Source organism: Lepidochelys kempii, chromosome 1 (assembly GCF_965140285.1).
Source record: "Lepidochelys kempii isolate rLepKem1 chromosome 1, rLepKem1.hap1, whole genome shotgun sequence".
Classification (NCBI taxonomy): domain Eukaryota; kingdom Metazoa; phylum Chordata; order Testudines; family Cheloniidae; genus Lepidochelys; species Lepidochelys kempii.
Genome location: NC_136380.1, coordinates 192006681 through 192028989, shown reverse-complemented (window position 1 = coordinate 192028989; position 22309 = coordinate 192006681). Strand labels below are relative to the sequence as shown.

General features: G+C 40.6%; 1 protein-coding gene across 1 annotated transcript in view; it reads left to right on the top strand.

Annotated features, from left to right (window-relative positions):
- The window catches only part of ZNF654 (zinc finger protein 654), a 59187-nt gene that overhangs the window by 30322 nt on the left and 6556 nt on the right, over positions 1–22309 (top strand). Inside the window, exons 5-7 of the mRNA XM_073305704.2 lie at positions 10577–10779; positions 11695–11834; positions 22102–22243. Of these exons, the coding sequence (XP_073161805.2) occupies positions 10577–10779; positions 11695–11834; positions 22102–22243 (485 nt within the window). The remainder of the gene's footprint in view (positions 1–10576; positions 10780–11694; positions 11835–22101; positions 22244–22309) is intronic.

The window sequence follows — 22309 nt, the reverse complement described above, 5'->3', positions numbered from 1 at the left end:
TCTTGAGACAAACTGGTTCACTCAATGGACAAGTGTGTACATTATAATTCTCACCTTTTATGGTAGCATTAATTAAGAGGGTAAAGACTGAAAGGCCATGGAAACTGAGTTGTCTCCCTCAAGCATAGATGGTTGTTCCAGAACAAAGTGGAGGGAATTTAGTAAGAAGATAATGTGGGGAAGCTTTGACTGCTGTACCTCGTCTGTGGACAAAAGGACTTGGGTCTTCAGAGGTGTCAGTAGTGTACCTTTCATTATAGGTACATTTGTCTGAAAGTGGAATAATGATGGGTGGGATGGAAATGTTTGAGAGTTTTGTATCACGCTGCAAATTCCACCAGGATTTCTGGTTGTACTGATCTGAAGGTAAGGGAAGTAATAGAAGCAATGGAAGGGATAGAAGTCCAAAAGGATCTGGGCTTTTTATAATATCAACAGGATGTTCTGAGAGTGCTCAAATACATAGCACGTTCACTTCAGTTTTGGACACTTCAGGTGGCTTGATCCAAATTCTTGGCCTTCAAAATAAATAAATAAAATAAATGCAGTCCTTTCCCTAAGAGCTATCTATTTTCTGATTTGCCTGGCTAGTCATTATGTGGAAGCTTTTCCCCGGCATACTTTCCTGCTACCTGGTTCTTTGTCTCTCCCACAATAAAATTAGCTGTAGCCTTCAGATGATCATTTTACCTAAGATGACTTCAGGCTGGATCTCCCTTCCTTCCGGTTGCTAAGTATTTTAGCTCATATTTTCTACTGGCTTTCTCTCACACATCTATCTCTGAGGTGGTAGCATATCCTTATACTTTTCCTTTCAGGCAAATATCTCCTTGTTTTTAAAAAAGAAAAAAAAAAAGTGTTGCTACTTAAATTTGGCTGCCTCTAAAGCCCAAATCTTCTGGAAAGAGCTTTCAGTGAGCATAGGAGGATTTTTGAATCCTTAGTGTGAGCAATTCAGTACTACAAAAATAATACATTTAGGCTATATTTATCTTTCTAAACATTACCAAACTGCTCCCGCAGTGGGTACTTTTGGTCAGGGTGGTTTGATTTAAATCATGAGGTTACATCAGGAAGCAGGAAACTTTGATTTAAATAATCAATTTTAACCAAGTTTTGTGTTTGTACTTCGTTATTTTCATTATTTGGTAACTTAAAACATGTTTGCAACTAAATATAGCCTTTACACTAAATGTGGTGCTTCTTTTTGTTAACCAGGAGGATACTTTATCTTTACACATTTAGTTAACAATTTAAATAGTTTACGTTACCTTTATTCAGATTCTTAATTTTTGCGTTTTTCTTGTTACAAAATGGCAAACCATGCATTTTAGATTAACTTTTTTCTTGTGATTTTATATTAAGCTCTAGTTAGAATTCAAATTCAGTTTAAAAATGCACAAACAGCACTGCAACATTCTTCTTAAATAAAGGTATTAGATTCATTAAAAGTTTCAAAAAGTTGAACTAACATGATTTGCATTTAAAACTGACTTGACTAATCAAAGGCAGTATTATCTCTAGTTAATGAACTGGTTGTTTCTGGTCATCATGTCCTTCAAGATTTTAGAGCCCATAGATCTCACCAACACCTAGTTTTTTATTCATAAGGATTGGAAGAGGAAAACAAGCTTTCCTGCATTTTCTTCAACTCCCAGTTGGTTTCTTAATTTTGAATGAACTAGTTGTCAAACTGAACTAGTTGAATAAACTGAAATGAAGAAATGAGATTCTTTTTCGAGTGCTTGCTCATGTTGATTAGGTGTGCACATGCCATGTGTGCAGTTGCTGGAGATTTTCCCCTTAATGGTCTCAGGTCGGGCCCTAGCGCCCCTGGGAACCCCGCACTTATGCGCTGTTATAAGGGGTGCCACCGGCCCCCCTCTGTTCCTTCTTACCATCCATGACTGTTGCAGAAACAGCTTCTTGCTCTCGTATGATTTTCTGACCTGACGTAGTTTCTGTTATGTATAGTTCTCTCTAGTTATCTTAGTTAAAACAGTAAGTGTTAAAGTATAGATAGTTGTCCCGGTCTTAAGGGACTTTGTCCCAAAGACTGGCAAAGACTCCACGTTTCAAGCCGTGCTCCACCTGCAGTAAAGCCATGCCTGTGAGCGACATGCATTCAGCTTGTCCGAAGTGCCTCAGGGAAGCTAACATCAAAGACAAGTGCAAGATCTTGAGGGGCTTCAGGCCAAGGAATTACAGCTTACCTGAGACATCAAGGCATCCAAATCTTTCCGTACCTCGACGATTGGCTGATCAAGGGCCATTCGCAAGCTTAAATCCAGTGCAACGTCAACTTAGTATGGACTACCTGTCAAGAGTTGGGCCTGTTAATAAATGAGAAACAGTCAATGCTAGTCCCTGTTCAGGTAATTTATAGGGGCAATGCTAGACTCAACAGAGCCAACCTACCAGAGGCCTAGTTCCAAACTGTGTCAAACCTAATCCCCTCATCAGGGTGCACCCACTCACAACCACTGGGGTGTGGCTCAGGTTGCTAGGTCACATGGTAGCGTGTACTTACATAGTGCAGTATGTGTGGCTGCATCTCAGACACCTATAGATGTGGCTGGCCTCAGTCTGTTTTCCAGGCAGGCACCATTTGGACATGATTCTCTCAATTCCATCGGCCATCTTAGTGTTTTGGACTTGGTGGGTGGACCCATGGTCAGTGACGAACAGCGTGCCCTTTGCTGCCCTGTATCCTTCAGTGACCTTAGTTTCAGATGCTTCAGACCTTGGACAAGGGAGCCCATCTCAGCAGTCTCGGAACCCAGGGCCTCTCCTCCCAGGAAGAACTGTCCTTGCATATAAATGTCAGGAAACTCACTTCCATACACTTAGCCCACTAGGTATTCTTTCCCCATCTGTCAGGTGGAGAAGGGCAGATCTTAATGGACAACAGGATGGCCATGTTTTACATGAAAAAACAAGGGCGAGATGGCTTTTCAACCCTGTGTTAGGAGGCCCTCTGGTTGTGGGACTTTTATGTGGATCATGCAGTCCACTTCAAGGCAGCACATCTCCCAGGAGATCAGAATGTGCTAGTGGATTACCTCAGCAGGTTGTCGTCCTCTCATCACGAGTGGTTCCTTCCAGAAGTGACTGACCCCCCCAGTTGGACCTGTTCGCCACCAGACAGAACAGAAAATATCAGTTCTGCTCAGCAAGGGCTCCTTCTCCAACACCTTCTTGCTGTCCTGGGCTGTGGGGGGACTGCTGTGCGCTTTTCCGCCAATACTCCTGGTTCACGAGGTTCTCTTAAAGATCAAGACTGACAAAGTAAAGGTTACCTTAATAGCCCTGGCATTGCCTCGTCAACATTGATTCGGCATGCTTCTGGACCTCTCGGTAGCGGCTTCACTGGGGCTCCCACCACCCCCGGACTTGATCTTGCAGAACCAAGGCTGGTTACCCCATCTGAACCTCTCCTCCCTACATGGCATGGCTGCTGTGTGGCTGAACCCAGAAGAGCAAGTCTGCTTGGAGCAGGCCCAGCAGATCTTGTTAAGCAGCAGGAAACTCTTCCCATGTGACTTACTTGGCAAAATGGAAGCATTTCACTTGTTGGGCCTTATAATGGAAATTCTCTCTGTGCCGGTTGTCCCTACAGTCCATTCTGGGCTGTCACCTGAAGCATCAAGGTCTGGTTCTATCGTTGATCAGGGTTCATTTGGCTGCCATCTCAGCCTTCCATCCTGTGGTCCACAGTAGATCACTCTTCTCCCACGAGATGATGGTGTGGTTCCTGAAAGGTGTAGAGAGGCTCTACCCGCAGGTTTGCGAGCTGATTCCACCATGGGACTTAAACCTGGTGCTGTCAAGGCTCATCGGGGTCCCCCTTTGAGCTGTTGGCATCTTGTTCTCTACTGTTCCTCTTGTGGAAGGTTGTCTTCCTTGTGGCAATTACCTTGGCCAGGAGGGTCTCCAAGTTCAGAGCCTTGACCTCAGAGCCCCCTTATACCGTGTCTGAGAAAGTTCAGCTACTTCCCCTCCCAGCCTTCCTACCAAAGGTGGTATCGTAGTTTCATAACAGCCAGGACATTTTTCTCCATGTCTTTTCCGAAGGCTCATGGAACCAATATGGAATGCTGGCTGCATACCATAGCATTTGACGGACCCTCCCCTTCTACACTGAAAGGACTAACCCTTCCACAAGTCAATATAACTCTCTTTGTAGCAGTGACAGACAGGATGAAAAGTCTGCCAGTGTCATCCCAGAGAATCTCATCCTGTAATAACCACCTGCATCCAGGCTAGCTAGGAGCAGGCGAAGGTTCCGCCTCCGGCCATCCTGACAGCTCATTCTATGAGATCTCAGGCTTCGTCAGCAGCATTCCTCATGTAAGTACCAATCCAGGACATTTGCAGGGCCGCAACATAGTTGTCAGTTCATACCTTCATGTCCCACTATGCCATCACTCAGCAGGCCCAGGACGGTGCTAGTTTCGAAAGGGCAGTGTTGCAGTCAGCACGTCCGTGAACTGAGTTCACGTCCAGTGGTACTGCTTGTGAGTCACCTAATGTGGAATGGGCATGAGCAAGCGCTTGAAGAAAAACTTTTACCAAACTTTCATAACTATTCTTCGAGATGTGTTGATCATGTCCATTCCACGACCCACACTCCTACTCCTCCTCTCTCGGAGTTATCGGCAAGAAGGAACTGAGAGGGCACGGGGCTGGTGGTGCCCATTATACCAGCACATAAGTGTGAGGGCCGGCCCTACGGATACCACTAAGAGAAATATATCCGGCAACTGTGCACATGGCGTCCATTCAATGCTTGATGTGTGTACACATGAGCAACACATCTTGAACAACAGTTACGAAAGGTTGATAACCTTTTTTTACTTCTGTCAGAAGTTTAGTACTTCAATAGACTGGTTCCAGGAGTTTACCTTGTGACTTCCCCAATTCAGTGGTTTGACTTTCTTCAAAACTTGGCAACAAAGTTTGTGAGTTAATGGGATTAAATCTCCTCTTCTTGAATTACAGAGGGACTAGGCAGGGATGTCCATTGTCTCCTTCACTTTTTGCACTAGCTGTGGAGCCTTTTGTACAGAGAATAACAGACAATGGATCCATCACAGGAATCAAAGTTGCAGGAACACATCAGAAAATAGCAGTATATGCAAGTGATGTAATATTTTTATCTAAACCAAATATTTCCCTAAAATTAGTTTAGAAAGAAATTTGGGACTTTGGGAAACTGTCTGGATTTCAAGAAAATAAAGCTATAAATCTGCCAGACTCTGAAAAGCTCCTCTTCCAGAAAACATTTGGTTACAAATGGGCAACATATTCTGTAAGAGACCTGGAAATTCAAGTTTCAGAACAACCTAGAAGAGCTCGATGATTTAAATGTCAAACACTATGCCAGCACTCCAGATCTCTGTTCATTTGCTGAAAAAGTATGCAGTTCCTTGGTTGTGAAGAATAGCAACAGTGAGAATGAATATTCTGCCAAGGATATCTTTATTTCAAAATCTTTCTATAATAATCCTAGACAAAGCCCTAGCAGGAATGCAGAGGATGTTGTTAGAATTTATATGGAATCAGAAAGGACCAAGAATGAGAGCAGATACTTTGTATGGTCCCATTAAACAGGGTGGCGTGGCTGTTCAAAATATTCTATGGTACTATCAAGCCAGCCAGCTGAAAGCAGTAGTGGATTGGGGGTGCTCTAGCCCAGCCAAACACTGGGTCTGTATTGAACAAGAAAATTGTGGCAGTGTAAACATTGCTGGGCGATTATGGATTAATAAAAAATCAAATCTGCCAGAAATTTACACAAACCTCTTAGCAAAGGCTTCTCTATGGGTTTTGCATAGAACTAGAGGTAAGATCAGTTCTTTTTCCACATCGACACCCATTGCAGATAATCCAGAACTTAACTCAAATTGCAAACCAGGGAGCTTCAAAGATTGGGTGAGTCTTGGAATAAACATGGTTGGCCAGCTATTCAGTAAATTTTTCTATCTTATTTAGAGATTAAGGATAACTTTAACTGGCCTGCTCTTCCCTGGTACCAGTACTTTCAAGTCAGACACAGTTAATCAGCTTTCCAGAAAAAACTTTTATACAGTAAGCTAACTTTAATGGAAGCGAAGGCATCTAGTCAATTTGAAAACAGAAAATTGTAACTAATTTATATCAATCTGTGCAGACAGATTTCCTAACCGAAAAATGTCCATATATGCTTTTAAAATGATGTGGATAGACAAATCAAGCCAAAGGAATGGGGTTTGATCTGGAAAAGAGGACCAGCAACTTCAGTCTGCAGAAAATGTATTTAAGATACTGTTTCAGTGCTACTTCACACAAGCCAAGTTAAAAAATATAAATAGACTGAACGAACTGGAATAAATGTTGGCGAAATTGTGGTGAAAATGGAGTTTTTATGCATATATGATGGACATGTCCAGTCACTTGAGAGTAGTGGGATACAATTGGTAACTATCTGTCACAACTTGTTGGATATTTATTACCAAATGATCCTTTGATAATGCTCCTGGGGCTTCCTAGTGGAAATGGTCTCACACAAGGACAAGAAGAATTAATCTCTCATCTGCTCGTAGCTGCTCAGCTCTGGGTAGCCTCTCATAGGAAAAAGAAAAATAGCTTAACCATTGCAGAATGGTTCAAAAAATGGGAGGTTATGGAAAAATTCACACCAATTATATACCCAGTAAAATAGGCAGAGGACAGATAAATACTCAGATATTTGCTTACCCTTTTGTCAGTACTGAAATTGCGTGCACGTGGCCAAAAAAACCCAGCACACCAATCCAGTTTTTTGGATCTTAACATTTGATAGACATACCTGGTCTGTTAAGTGTGTATAAAGATTTCACTCAATTTAATAATATCACTAGAAATGTCATAGATATTGTAATGATACTTACTTTGTAATATGGTAATACCCTGTTACATAGAAAGATCTGAAGGCTATATTCTTATATGTCTCTTTAAACAAAAGTGAAGTCTTTGTTTTGTTCTGATATTTACTTGGCAAGGATTTGTAAACTGGTTAAAACGTCCTAAATACATAGTTTAAAAAAAAACTTGGCAGCAAACTTACTGCTTAATTTTATTCTTTGTATTTTAGTTTAAATGATAATAGATCATGTAAGTTTAAATCTTTCTATACGCTGTCATTACTTTAAGTAGGTTTATTTTTAAAAAGCACCTGTATTTAAATAAATAAAAATCAATTTAAATTTAAAAAGCCCTGTTTTTTAAAATCATGGATTTTTATGCATTTTGCCTTTGGTTAACCCGTGACGGCTGTCTGTCATCCATCTGTCTGTGGACTTAGGTTTTATCATTAAGTATTACATCTATGAAAATCACTTGGACAGTGTGTACTGTGTGAATAACTATTATGCTGTGTTGGGTCCCGCAATTTGTAGACAGAGGAGTAGGCTAGGACAAGCAATGGTTGCTTGCTCTCATGCATTTCAGCAATATTTGCAGATGGCCATGCAGAAGGGCAATCTTTAGAAAAAGATCTAGGCTTTACTATTGGGGGAAAAAAAGTGCTTTCCTGGATACAGAGATACATGGACCTTTCAGGCAGACGATTGAGTCTCCAAAGCAGCCTGCCATGAATTGCAGGAGGAGTTAAAATTAGACGGGGCAGAGACTCTGACATAAAAGCTTTCTGCTACCAACCTTTATAATCAGAACATTCAGTAAATTCAAGCAAGATTCTGCATAGTCCTTGTCTGGACTAGAATAGATGCTTTATTTTATTTTTGTCTTACCTTTCTTAAATTAACACCTGTTAAAATACTGCACCTGTAATTAGGATTTGTCTGTTGCTTTGGGGCTTAGATCAGCAGCATGTGTATTCTTGCCTGGGAAGGTAGGGCCCTCTATGCAAGAGAGGAGAGGAAAGGAAAACAGGTGGGGTTAATCAACCAAAAAGCACCTAAAAGTCTGAAGTGAATGGCTGTGGTCAGTCCCCATGTAGGTGACAGAGTCAGTAGTCAAGGGTTCCTGCTGTGAAATTGATCTCACCTTTGGATGCTGGGGCATGGTGACCCATGGCTGTATCATCTGAAAAAGGGAACTCTATAAATTCGCTGAAATAGTACTGCAGACTTTCCATTCATTACTCAGAGAAAATGGATGATGTACCAAATCGTGATGCTCAGTCTTTTTGACATGAGCAGAGGTAGGAGTTAAATATGAAATCTCATAGCTTGTCAGGGACTTTTTTTTTTTTTGCATGTAAAATAGGTGGTTGAGGGTTGGGTTACCTTTAATACAGATTTAGCATTACACAAGTAGTTTTTTAATTTAATTGGAAATATCAGTGATTTTGGTTCTAGTGGTAGTCTGCAGTAACTACTGTAGTTCATGCTTGAATTCTGCCTTCCATTTAAATCCTTCCCACTCCTTTTTCACTTGCTCATAACTTTCTCATACCGGTACCTTTGATTTTTTTTTTTTTTTTTTTTAAAGTTGAGGTAGAATTAGTCTAACTATTTGCATTACATAAGATTGTCATACAGCTGTGTACACTTAAGTAATTTACTTCACTATTATGATAAACCTATTATTTCTCTGTTTTGATAGCAGCTAAGAATACCTCTAAAAATCAGCCTCATTGTCCAAGACATGTAACTAACACAGTCTCCGCCCCAGAGTACTCGCAGTGTACACAACAGACAGGATGTAACATATGCTCCTCAAACTAGAAGCATCACACTGCAATTTTGTAGTCTGGAATGAGTCTTAAACTGTTCAAGTTTAAAGAGAATATGTTAATGTAAGCTTTGATCTAAAATCTGCTATGTTACACGTGTGCTTTAGTTTTTTCTATTTTTATTAACACGCTTAAGTTTTTTCCATTTCAAATTGAAGAAATTAAATGTAAAATCTAGCATGAGAACAATCTTCAGATTGAAAATTGAGTACTCAGTCGGGGGGCCAGATTTTTGAAGATAATTAGGTGCTTTTGAATGTCTACAAAGTGCCTTTTTGCATTTTTAGGCTCCTAAATGTCTTTAGAAATATGTTCTAAGGTTTCTACTGCAACTGTAACTTGGTTGTGTTGCACATAAGTAGTATTCTAGTGTCCTTGTTGAAAGTAAACCATAACGTACTCTTTGTTGTTTAGTGCACCTTTAAGGCTGAGATTAACTTAATCCTAATTATAAGGACACCTTGGGTTGATGCAATGAAGTGATGAAATAAACTGTATATCTAGACATTTGTCTTTTTGTAAATGATATGTGAGGAAATTGTGGCTTGTGGAGATATTAATGAGAACTATATATTGACTAAAGTCTGAGGTTATCCTATAATTTCAAATAGAAATGCATTTTGACAGTAGAACTGGGGTGATCTAAATCAGGGGTTCTCAACTTTTTTCTTTCCAAAGCCACCAAAACATGCTATAAAAACTCCACGGCCCACCTGTGCCACAATAACTGGTTTTCTGCATATAAAAGCCAGGGCCAGCGATAGGGGATAGCAGGAAGGGCAGTTGCCTAGAGTCCCATGCCATAGGGAGCACCATGAAGTTAAGTTGCTCAGGCTTCTGCTTCAGTCACAGATGGCGGGGCTCAGGGCCCCAGGCTTCAGCCCCATGCAGTGGGACTTCAGCTTTCTGCCCTGGGCACCAGCAAGTCTAACACTGGTCCTGCTTGGCAGACCCCCTGAAACCTGCTTGTGGCCCCATTGGGGGCCCCAGACTCCTGGTTGAGAACCACTGATCTAGGTTAGCTTTGGAATTGCTGTGTGACTCATTAAATCTGGTGTCCACAGCATAACATTGTAGGTAGTCATTTAATACTGCACAAATGCCCTAGCTTTTACTTTTCTTTTTATGGAATGTATTTGTGGGGATAACAGAGCTTGAACAGTTCTGGAAGTTTCTAGCTTTTATTTAAATTCAGTTCTCTGTAACAGTTCAGAATTTCAACTTCAGAATGTTTCCACGCCCCACCGTATTTACTGAAAAGAGCCCTGTGTAAATCAAAATCTTAAAAATAGTTGTCAGAAGCTATAGTTTTCCATCTATCTAAGCAGATAAAATACATTTGTATTAAAAACTAAAACATGCAGTATGTGAACTGAAACTAAATTATATTTGATTATCTTCTCTCATTCCCACCTTCCCCATTTTTATGTATAACAAGAACATCCAGGATTGTTTGACATTTTAAAGAATGTTTTGGAAGGTAGATGTACCCTCATGCTTCAGGACATGAGCCACACTCTAACTATTGGGGGTGAGAGAGGAAGTCTGAGTGCAAGTTATCCCATAATTGCTTACTGCAAGGTTTACTACACATTCCTCTGAAGCAGCTGATACTGGTCACTGTTGGAGACAGGATACTAAATGAGTAAGACCACTAGTTTGGTCAGTGTAGTAATGCCTCTCACTCCAGACTTGAAGCTAAATACCGGAATATGGTACTTAAATACATGATTGGCTTCATTCGCAGATAGTTGAGTATACAACTTGTAGATAAGGCCTGTAAAAATGTGTGTAATTTAAATATTTTTATGGGGACTTGAGATTCTAATTACTTCTAAATTTTTCTTTTCCATACAGTTAACAAATATTTAAGCTCTGAAAATCCACTGTTCTTTGAACTACGTGCCAGATACCTTATTGCCTGCGAACGCATCCCAGAGGCAATGGCTCTTATCAAATCTTGCATAAATCATCCAGAAATCAGTAAAGATTTGTATTTCCATCAAGCTTTTTTCACCTGTCTTTATATGTCTCCAGTAGAAGATCAGCTATTCCAGGAGGTACTGTGTGTCAGTGTACATTTTTATGCCTCTAGTAATATATTATACTCTTCTCCTGTATAGTCATCAAGAGAAACATATGAAACTTTTTATTCATACTGCAGCCAAATGTCCGAACAGCAGGTGACCTAATTGGTATCCCCTTGAATTTATTTTCTGAGGGCTGAAGTCTGAACCTACAACTGCTATCGACTTCACTGGTCGTTTACATATACCTACCTGAAGGCACAATTTTCCCCAGATATTCTCTAACAGATTCAGAGACATTTTGTAACAAAGTAGAATAGTTGTTTTAAACAATGTGGCTATACCAGAAGAGGTTAATTTTAGATTACTTTCAGTTTAATTCTTTCTGCCTTGTCAAATTTCTTAAACTTCTAAAAAAGTGGTTTCTTTCTGTTTATGCTGGTATGTGAAATGGCACTATATAGTTTCTCCTTTTAATAGGAGAAACTTGTAATATTGATAGTACATGTTACAACTGAGTGTGTTTTGTGTCTAATTTGTCAAAAATCAAGCTAAAACTTTCAGGTGGGCTTCCAGGGCAACACAATGCCTAGAAAGAATAGGTTTTATATGTACTAACCCCTAAATCCCATTGAAAACTTTACCCTAAATATCTGATGCCTAACAGATAAACTTGTCTTCGGTTTCAGAGGGGTAGCCGTGTTAGTCTGTATCAGCAGAAACAACAAGGAGTCCTTGTGGCACCTTAGAGACTAACAAATTTATTTGGGCATAAGACAACTTGTCTTAGATGATTATCTGCAGAAAAACACGAAACCTTTGCCAAAGAATCCCTGTCAGTAGCAATTCCTGGAGATATCAATGACTACTTTAGTATAGCAAGGTGTGATCAACTTCCCCCCCTGCATTAGCAAACCTATCTAAACTGGTCTTATTTTAATTGCATAGCACTTATTGAGGACTGATTGCAAGAGTGGAATTGAGATCATCTGCAACACTGAAAAAGAAGGGAAGACTACCTTAGCCTTACAGCTGTGTGAATCGTTCCTGGTCCCACAGCTCCAAAATGGGGACATGTATTGTATCTGGTAAATACTTTCTTTCTGGTTAAGGAGCTTAGAAGATAAATGCTTATTGCCAAGATGGAAGTGAAGTGTGTAAACTTTAAGATGCAGCTAAACTTTAAAACTGTAGTTGTAACTGTTCTTTCTTTTCTAGTATGCATGTTGTGCATATCTAGCCTGTCTCTATATAGTTATACATGGGAGGTAGCTCTTGTAGTGGATGCATGCTACATTCATTATACTTGATGATAGCTTCAAAGTAGCAGCAGAAGGCTGAGTGTCTAAACTAGAGACTTGCACTGCTGTCAGTATCAGTAAATATAACCTACTTCTAAATTTTCTGGCACCACAAGTATTTTGCTATCCAGCTTTTTAAATAGCCGCACCAACATTATTGTAATTTACCTACAGCATCCCATGGATGTATGCTTTAATATCTAACGGGATCTGTAATCTGTTCTGAAAATCTGCTGTATTTGAGAATTTTGTTAATTCCAATCTAATTTATTCCCTTGGCGATTGTGTTACAAATCCAAAGAACCTGCAGAATCACACAGTTAAATGTACCCATTTAGATAAGTCACATAATTAAAAAAAATCTCCATGCCTTCAGAGGAAAAGATAGGGCTTGAGATTTTTTTGATAACATGTATTCTCTAGAATACATCAAAGCAAGTATTACTCCAACCTCTGAGGTCCGAAAGGTGTCTGAGCAGAGAATAATCTGTTTTACTTCTGAAATTTCTTCTTAAACCAGGTAAAATTTGACACATTTATTAAAGTACACTTAGTTTGTGTGTCTAACATGGTGGTGAAGCAAGAAGATTCCGTTAGTTTTGCTGAATCCTACTGATCTGCTTTGTGACTGATCAAAAGAGGGTTTAAAATCAGATTCAAATATGGATCCTCAGATCCCAATATTTTCCTGGCTTATCAAGGGAGATGAGAAAGACAAGAGAGGGTTTTGCCTTTTTAAAGAGGAGTTCACAGAGATTATGTGAAACTTTATTTTTTCTGGCTAAAGTTTGTATTATATCTCATATGTAAAAGTTACTACTTACGATGGAGCAAAAAAGTTGAATTAATTCTGAACCTGAAATTATTTTTTTGGCATTCATACAAAGATACAGATGCAGACTTTATCCACAATTCATGATTACAAATGAATAATTTGTCTACTATTTGGGTTTCAGACATGTTTTTCACTCTGTTTCCTTTACCTTAAGTTTTTTAAAAGTTTCATACAATTGATCTTTGGCTTAGCCACTGTACTTAGTCAGTTGTAAAAACTATAACCAAAGATCTCCTCATCCTCATGTTTGCTTCTGCATTCAGGGTCAGAAATTCCAGTAAAGGTGCTTCATGCTTTATCACTTGTCTTCAGAATTGCAACACTTTACCATTTTTTGGTGCTTGGTGTCCTTAACCAGAAGCAGCAAAAGCTTCTGAATTTTCTAAAAGTACTGGGGCAAATAATTTTGTCCACAGCTGGAATAATTACTGGGCTGTTTATAAAACTCTTAGCTATCTCAGCTGCGCACATTTCAAAATAACTCTTCAGACCTCAAAAAGTTAAGTCATCATGGGCAACATTTGTGAAGAGATCTGAGACTCACAGTGCCATTATTAGAGGGCTGGAGACCATAAAGATAAAGTACCCAAGTCTTAGCTTTTCTCTGAGGCTACTGGAATGCCTCAGCTAGTGTCATGCATAGCAAGAAACCATCTTGCCCCCAGTCAGGATCCAGGGCCCTATGGATCTAGCAAAGAAGATTTGCCAGGACCAACAAGTATCTGCAAGGATGTTGGGCTGATGGCCACATATATTGTCAGTATCTGTGGCACACCTCCACCTGAAGCAAGCCTGGTCTATTCTGAGATCTCTTAATATGAGCCATTCACTCACATACCCTCACACAGAAGGATGGCCTCTGAGCCAGTCCATCTCTCGGCTGCCATCAGTCTAATCTGCAGTTAAGGATGAACAAAGTCTGCTGATGCAAATGTAGTTAATACAGATGCATCCTGCCTGAAATAAAAACACCCACGTATAGGTGTTTTACACAAAGCTGCACTTGGTCTCTCCAGGATCAACTGCACATAGATGTTGTGGAGGAGAGGGCAGTCCTTGACACACTAGAGGACTAAGGACCTTCAGAGCCCAAGAACATAAGACCAGCCATATTGGGTTTAGAGCAAAGGTCCATCTAGCCCAGTATCCTGTCTTCCGAGAGTGGCCAGTGCCGGGTGCCCCAGAGGGAATGAACAGTACAGGTAATCATGAAGTGATCCACCCCGTCCATTCCCAGCTTCTGGCAAACAGAGGCTAGGGACACCATTCCTGCCCATCCCAGCTAATAGCCATTGATAGACCTATTCTCCATAAATTTATCTAGTTCTTGTTTGAACCCTGCGACAGTTTGGCCTTCACAACATCCTCTGTCAGATAGTTCCACAGGTTGAGAGTGTGTTGTGTGAAAAAATACTTATTTTTGTTTTTTTAAACCTGCTGACTATTTATTTCATTTGGCGGCCTCTAGTTCTTGTGTTATAAGTAGTAAACACTTTATTTACTTTCTTCACACCAGTGATGATTTTATAGCCCTCTCATATCCCCTCCCCCCAATTGTCTTATTTTTCAAGCTGGAAAGTCCCAGTCTTATTAATCTCTCCTTATACTGCAGCTGTTCTATACCCCTAATAATTTTTGTTGCCCTTTTCTAAACCTTTCAATTCCAATACATCTTTTTTGAGATGGGGCGACCACATCTGAATGCAGTATTCAAGATGTGAGCATACCAGGGGATTTATATAGAGGCAATATATTTTCTGTCTTATCTATCTCTTTCTTAATGATTCTCAACATTCTGTTCACTTTTTTGATTGCCATTGCACAGATGTTTTCACAGAACTATCCACAGTGACTCCAAGATCTTTCTTGAGTGTGGTAACAGCTGATGTAGACCCCATCATTTTATATGTATAGTTGGGATTATGCTTTCCAGTGTGCATTACTTTGCATTTATCAACATTGAATTTCATTTGCCATTTTGTTGCCCAGTCACCCAGTTCGGAGAGATCCTTTTGTAGCTCTTCACAGTCTGCCTGGCACTTAACTATCTTGAGTAGTTTTGTATCATCTGTAGATTTTGCCACCTCACTGTTGACCCCTTTTTCCAGATCACTTATGAATATGTTAAATAGGACTGGGCCCAGTACAGACCTCTGGGGGACACCACTATTTACCTCTCTCCATTCTGCAAACTGATCATTTATTCCTACCCTTTGTTTCTTTTGATCAGTTACCAGTCCATGAGAGAACCTTCCCTCTTATCCCATGACTGCTTACTTTGCTTAAGAGCCTTGGTGAGGGACCTCTTCTAAATCTGAAAATCTAAATACACTATAGCCACTGGATCCCCCTTGTCTACATGCTTCTTGACTCCCCTCAAAGAATTCTAGTAGATTGGTGAGGCATAATTTCCCTTTACAAAAACCATGATGACTATTCCACAACGAATTATGTTCATCTATGTCTGACAATTTTGTTCTTTACTATAGTTTCAACCAGTTTGCTTGGTACTGAATTCAGGCTTACTGGTCTGTAATCTCTGGGGTCTCCTCTGGAGCCCGTTTTAAAAATTGGTGTCACATTAGCTGTCCTCTGGTCATTTGGTACAGAAGCTGATTTAAATAATAGGTTACAGATGACAGTTAGTAGTCCTGAAATTTCATATATGAGTTCCTTCAGAACTCTTAGGTGAATACCATCTGGTCCTGGTGACTTATTACTGTTTAGTTTATCAATTTGTTCCAAAACCTCCTAATGACACATCAATCTGGGATAGTTGCTTAGATTTGTCACCTAAAAAGAATGGCTTAGGTTTGGGAATCTCCCTCACATCCTTAACTGTGAATACCGATGCAAAGAATTCATTTAGTTTCTCTTCAATGGCCTTATCCTTGAGTGCTCCTTTATCATCTGTCGTCTAGTGGCCCCATTGGTTGTTTAGCAGGCTTCCTGCTTCTGATGTACTTAAATTTTTTTTTGGCTATTACTTTGAGTCTGGCTAGCTGTTCTTCAGATTCTTTTTTGGCCTTCCTAATTATATTTTTTTACATTTCATTTGCCAGAGTTTATGCTCCTTTCTATTTTTCTCATGAGGATTTAACTTCCACTTCTTAAAGGATGCCTTTTTACCTCTCACTGCTTCTTTTACTTTGTTGTTTAGCCAAGGTAGCACTTCTTTGGTTCTCTTGCTGTTTTTTAATTTGAGAACATAACATAAAAATGGCCATACTGGGTCAGACCAAAGGTCCATCCAGCCCAGTATGCTGTCTACCGACAGTGGCCAATGCCAGTTGCCCCAGAGGGAGTGAACCTAACAGGTAAAGATCAGTGATCTCTCTCTTGCCATCCATCTCCAATCTCTGACAAACAGAGGCTATGGACACCAGTCCTTACCCATACTGGCTAATAGCCATTAATGGACTTAACCTCCATGAATTTATCCACTTCTCTTTTAAACTCTGTTATAGTCCTAGCCTTCAACCTCCTTAGGCAAGGAGTTCCACAGGTTGTGCGCTCAGTAAAGAACTTCCTTTTATTTATTTTAAACCTGCTGCCCATTAATTTCATTTGGTGGCCCCTAGTTCTTATATTATGGGAACAAGTAAATAACTTTTCCTTATTCACTTTCTCCACACCACTCATGATTTTATATACCTCTATCATATTCCCCTCCTTAGTCTTCTCTTTTCCAAGTTGAAAAGTCCTAGCCTCTTTAATCTCTCCTCATATGGGACCCGTTCCAAACCCCTAATCATTTTAGTTGCCCTTTTTTGAACCTTTTCCACTGCCAGCATCTTTTTTGAGAAGAGGTGACCACATCTGTACGCAGTATTCAAGATGTGGGCGTACCATGGATTTGTATAAAGGCAATAAGATATTAGTCTTATTCTCTATCCCTTTTTTAATAATTCCTAACATCCCGTTTACTTTTTTGACTGCCGCTGCACACTGTGTGGATGTCTTCAGAGAACTATCCACGATGACTCCAAGATCTTTCTCCTGATTAGTTGTAGCCAAATTAGCCCCCATCATATTGTATGTATAGTTGGGGTTTTTTCCAGTGTGCATTACTATACATTTAGCCACATTAAATTTCATTTGCCATTTTGTTGCCCAATCACTTAGTTTTGTGAGATCTTTTTGAAGTTCTTCGCAGTCTGCTTTGGTCTTAACTATCTTGAGCAGTTTAGTATCATCTGCAAACTTTGCCACCTCACTGTTTACCCCTTTCTCCAGATCATTTATGAATAAGTTGAATAGGATTGGTCCTAGGACTGACCGTTGGGGAACACCACTAGTTACCCCTCTCCATTCTGAAAATTTACCATTTATTCCTACCCTTTGTGGGATTTAGGTATACATTTAAGTTGTCTCTATTATGGGGTCTTTAAAAAAGTTTCCATGCGGCTTGCAGGGATTTTACTTTTGATGCTGTACCTTTTTAATTTCTGTTTCACTAACCTCATTTTTCTGTACTCCCCCTTTCGGATATTAAATGCTACAGTGTTGGGCCGCTGTGATGTTCTCTTACTCCTCCTCCTCACCCCTCACCCCCCCCCCCCGATGTTAAATTGAATTATATTATGTTCACTATTAGCAAGCAGTCTAGCTATATTCACCTCTTGGATCTGATCCTATACTGCACTTAGGACTAAATCAAGAATTGCCTCTCCTCTTGTGGGTTCTAGAAGCAGTCATTTAAGGTGTCAAGAAACTTTATCTGTGCATCCCTTCCTGAGGTGATATGTACCCAGTCAATATGGGTGAAATCCCCCATTATTATTGAGTTTATTTTAATAGCCTCTCTAATCTCCCTGAGCATTTCAGTCACTATCACCATCCTGGTCAGGTGTTTTTTAATATATCCCTATTGCTATATTCTTATTATTCAGGCATGGAATTACAATCCATAGAGATTGTATAGTATATGGGTTCATTTAAGATTTTTACTTCATTTGATTCTATGCTTTCTTCTACATACAGTGCCACTCCCCCACCAGCACAAACTGTTCTGTCCTTCTGCTATATTTTGTACCCTAGTATTACTGTGTCCCATTGATTATCCTCATTCCATCAGGTTTCTGTGTTGCCTGTTATATCAATATCGTTATTTAATACGAGGAACTCTAGTTTACCCATCTTGGTCCTCTGCACTTGTCTGCTTTCCCCCAGCCCTTAGTTTAAAAACAGCTCTACGACCATTTTAAGTATAGCAAGGTAGTCATGATTCAAACTGACAACGAGGATGTTGACGTAAGCAAACTTAGAACAGGATCACACCTTCCAGGTGTGTGATTTGATAGTTTCCAGACATTTGTCATGGTCACTTGCTTGGCATGAAAGAAATACAGTTGTTGATCTGTTTATCTGATCTGCTGTTGACCTTTGGCTCCTTGGTAGTTAGTTCAATATCTTTTGTGTAGGGTACACCAGAGGGATCAACTTACAATCATTCAGAACGGACATCTAGTGTTACCAATATCTATGTGCAGGGATGTTTCTTCCATTTACTGGAAATAGGTCACATTTGCCTTTCCTCTTAACATAGGTAGCAAATGTTTTAGGTCTAGGTCAGGAGAGAGACAGCCTCAAAAAGCCTCAAATGCTGTTTGCAGTGGCAAATACTGTTTTCAGCATTTGTTAAGGATGGTGATAATGGATCACGTCAGGCTGAATGTCTGGCTACATTGGTCAGAGAACCAGGGAAGCTCTGCACCATATCCTGTGTTCACACTTCTTGTCAGTCTGGCCCCCGAGAGGATAGAGGCTTAGAGTAAAACTTTCAAAAGCATCCAAGTGGCTTAAGAACCTACGTCCCATTTTCAAAAGTTACCGAGCCACTTAGTCTAGATCCTATTCACTTTCAGTTAGACATAAGTTCCTATGTGCCTACATGGCTTGAAAATTGGACTTAGGGTTCTTGAGTCTTTTGGATGCTTTTGAAAATTTTACCCTTGGTGTTTATAAATAGCAGGAAAACTGACAATGAGTATTCTATTTGGTGGACATAGGAATTGGAGGGGAAAAGTTTCAAAATCCTGTGCTAAAAGGCCCATATGAATACTTTTATATGCCCCACGCTAGCTGCTCAGCTTTCTTCTCTTGGATGTTTAGGTTCTGAACATCTTCTCTTAATGTTTGTGAAGGGTTGAAATAGCTATTTGATTATGCAGAAGATAATCAGTTTCTCTGTGCTTTCACAAGCTTTACAAGTGAGTGGTTCATAGATTTTGTTTAATCCTTAAGGCAGGAGGTTTTTTTCCCCTCGTGAAATTTGTTGGAACAATATTTTTGTGCATAAAAATGGCTATCAGTTCAGGCTCTTTTTGGGGGGCTGGCTTCACGGTATAGGTAGTTCCAAATGCAAAGAGGCTAAAATTATTGGTCTTTTTTTAGCTTCGTACACTTACACAATGAGAAGATATGCGATTACACTGAGGAAGGCTCATTTTTAATTTAGTCCACTACCTGTGAGCTCAGATTTTACTTGGAACTTAATGTTCCTGGGGGAAGTGACTTAAGTTCTGAATAAGTGAGATTCAAGATCTAGTATCGGAACCAACTTGCATTGTGTTTTTAAATGTACCATGGAGCTGTCGAAACATCCCAAATTCTCAAGTGATGGCTGTGTTCTATCCATATTCAGTCAATCCTGGCAATGTTTTTTCCTCTGCTTCGTGAGGCTGTTCTTCAGAAGCTTGATGTCAAACAGTTTGCTAGACTTACATCTGGCACAGATTAAAAAGTCAGCCAAACCTTTTGGTTTTTTTATACTAATTCACTAGGTTCTGTGGGATTCACTAGAAAAAAATCCAAATGGCCTGATCGTATCTTTGTTAGTTTGATAGGACTGCAACCTGGTCATGACAAGGCTCATTTCATAAAAGTTTGAGATTCAATCAATCTTGGCTCTTTTTTTAACCCATGAGATTTGGAAGGTAGTTCTATGTAATTCTTTAAATTATTAACTAAGGGTGTGTGACGGGGTCAGGACCCACTGCTGGTGCCTCCCGCTGGTTACTCCAGGAATTAGCTCTGTCCAGTCATGGAGCACCTTTTGCGTGTGGTGCCTTGCCCTTCATCGGCTCTGCTGCTTTGGGGACCTGTGTTGCTGCCTGGTCGGCGGCGTCCTCTTCAGGACACTGCCATCCGGCAGTGCCCACTGCTCCAGTCTCACCCCCTTCCGGGGGTTTGGTGGTGTTAGCAGTCTTCTGTCTACACCAGCTCTAGTGGCCAACTGCAGCCTCAAAGTTGAGCCCCTTTGTCGCAGGGGTCCGCCACAGCCTGTATCAGGCCACGCTCCTCCTCAGCCAGGTGTAGTACAAGGGGGAAGGGGGGGGACCCATGTTCACCCACTACTCTAGGTCCCGACCCAGGGACCTTCTAGTGGCAGCCTGTCTGCCCGCTCTCCTTTCCCCTTGTCAGACTGTTGTCTCTGGGCCGCTTCCTCTTCGGTCCTGTGCACCTGCTCAGCCCTTTGTAGCAAGGCCTGCAGCCTGGGGTTTTCCTTGGCTGGAGCGCCCCAGCTCCTTCTGCCCTTCCCCAGCACTGCTCTGTCCCAGGTGCTACCTTTCTGCTCAAGAGCCAGTCCTCCTCCCTTGCCAGTCAGGGAGAGACTGCCCTGCGCCCTAGCTGGGCAGCCTTTATATAGGACCTTGCTCGGTCCTGATTGGCTGCCCCTCCCCCGCCCTGATTGGCTCTCTCCGGGCCTTCACTGGTTGGCTGCTGGTTCGCACAGCCTCTCTGGCCTGGTTCAGCCCTTTTCTTGGGGTGTGGTTCTGCCCCACCACAGGGTGGTTGCTTAGGTTTATTCTAGAGGTGTTCAAGAACCTCTTTCTGGGGTATAGGTGCCTTATACTTTATTTTTAAGCTTCTTTCTTTTGAAAGGTATCTTACATTGAATCCATCTCTCAGGAAGTCACAGTAGTGACTCCATAGTTAAAGTTGGAAGAAATTGTCTTTATTTCCTGTTGCCCATGTGCTCTACCAGTTTTCAGCTGTGAAGCATGTATCCCAGTGAAAACTCTGCCTACTATCCTGTTTTATTAGTTGGCCCCTGAAATCACTTGGCTTCCAGGTCCTGTGGATCTCCCCCTTAAGCTGGGGGGGACCCCTTAGCGGTGGGCAGGCTTCTGCCCTCCCACTTCCTGGATCCCAATAGTATCCTGTAAATTGCAAATGTACCTGCTCATTAGAGGTTCACTGGGTTGTCCACCAAGATGGTACAGACCTCATTTCCTTCTTCACAAGATTCCACTCCCCCTGCACCCAACTATGGGATGGATAACATCAAAGAGGTCAAGCTGCATGGAAAGGCAGGAGACTTTTTTTTTTTTTCTATATTCATCCTGAATATGCAGGCCAGAGACTTCCCCTAGCATCCTCAACAGATGGCCTGATATTGCCATATACATGTTACAGGCTAAAAAGGCTCGTACAGAAGATAGGCTGGATGAGGTAATATTTTATTGGACCAACTTCTCTTGGTGAGAGAGACAAATTTTTGAATGCTTGTCTCTCTCACAACAGAAGTTGGTCCAATAAAAGATTCTATCTCACCCACTTTGTCTCTCTAATATCCGGTGACCGACATGGCTACAACAACATTGCATAGTACAGAAGATGTCACTTGTCAGAAAAGGACAGTACAATAGTGATATAGACTTGCACATGGAAAACATTGATATCTTCTAAATGGTAACCCATAGGCTTCCCCTAATAATGGAATGGATTAGAGTGTGTCCCTACCATCCTTTCATTTTGTCTCCCTCAGACATTTGTGCCCCTGAAAGTTTCCCCACCTTAAAGTGAATGTAATTTAATCCCAGAATATATTGATATATTGGCATGGCCATCCTGACTGTCATCTTCCCTATAATCTTGGGAAAGGAGGGTAAATGCTATAAGTTTTTTGTTTTGTTGTCCAGTTCTCTATGATACTAAGCTGGATCCATTAATCTTCTGTTGCATATTGCAGTTGGTCCGTGATAGGGTATACCATAGATGCTTTAAAAATGACATTTTTCCATCATGTAACTTCATGCATATATTTGTGGTTTTAATTAGCTTTGCTCTTAACTGTCAAATATGATTATAGTTACAGAATTACTAGCATGCAAACAATATGCATAGTCAAGCTGCTTATAGAAACACATCTTGCTTAGGGCCAGCTCTATTTCAACCATAGCTTAACAAAGCTGTTTTGTTTTATATTTATAGGGACCTGATATTTATGTGGAGTAAACTGCTGCTTAAATCTAACCCTTCGAAACAAGTATTTGTTGATCAGTGCTACCAACTTTTAAGGATAGCTACGAATGTCAGAGTAATTTTCCCTTTCATGAAGGTCATTAAGGATGAAGTAAGTGGTGATATTTTTTCTTGTATTACCAATTTAACTTAGTCATTGCGACCTCATTTTTTTGTG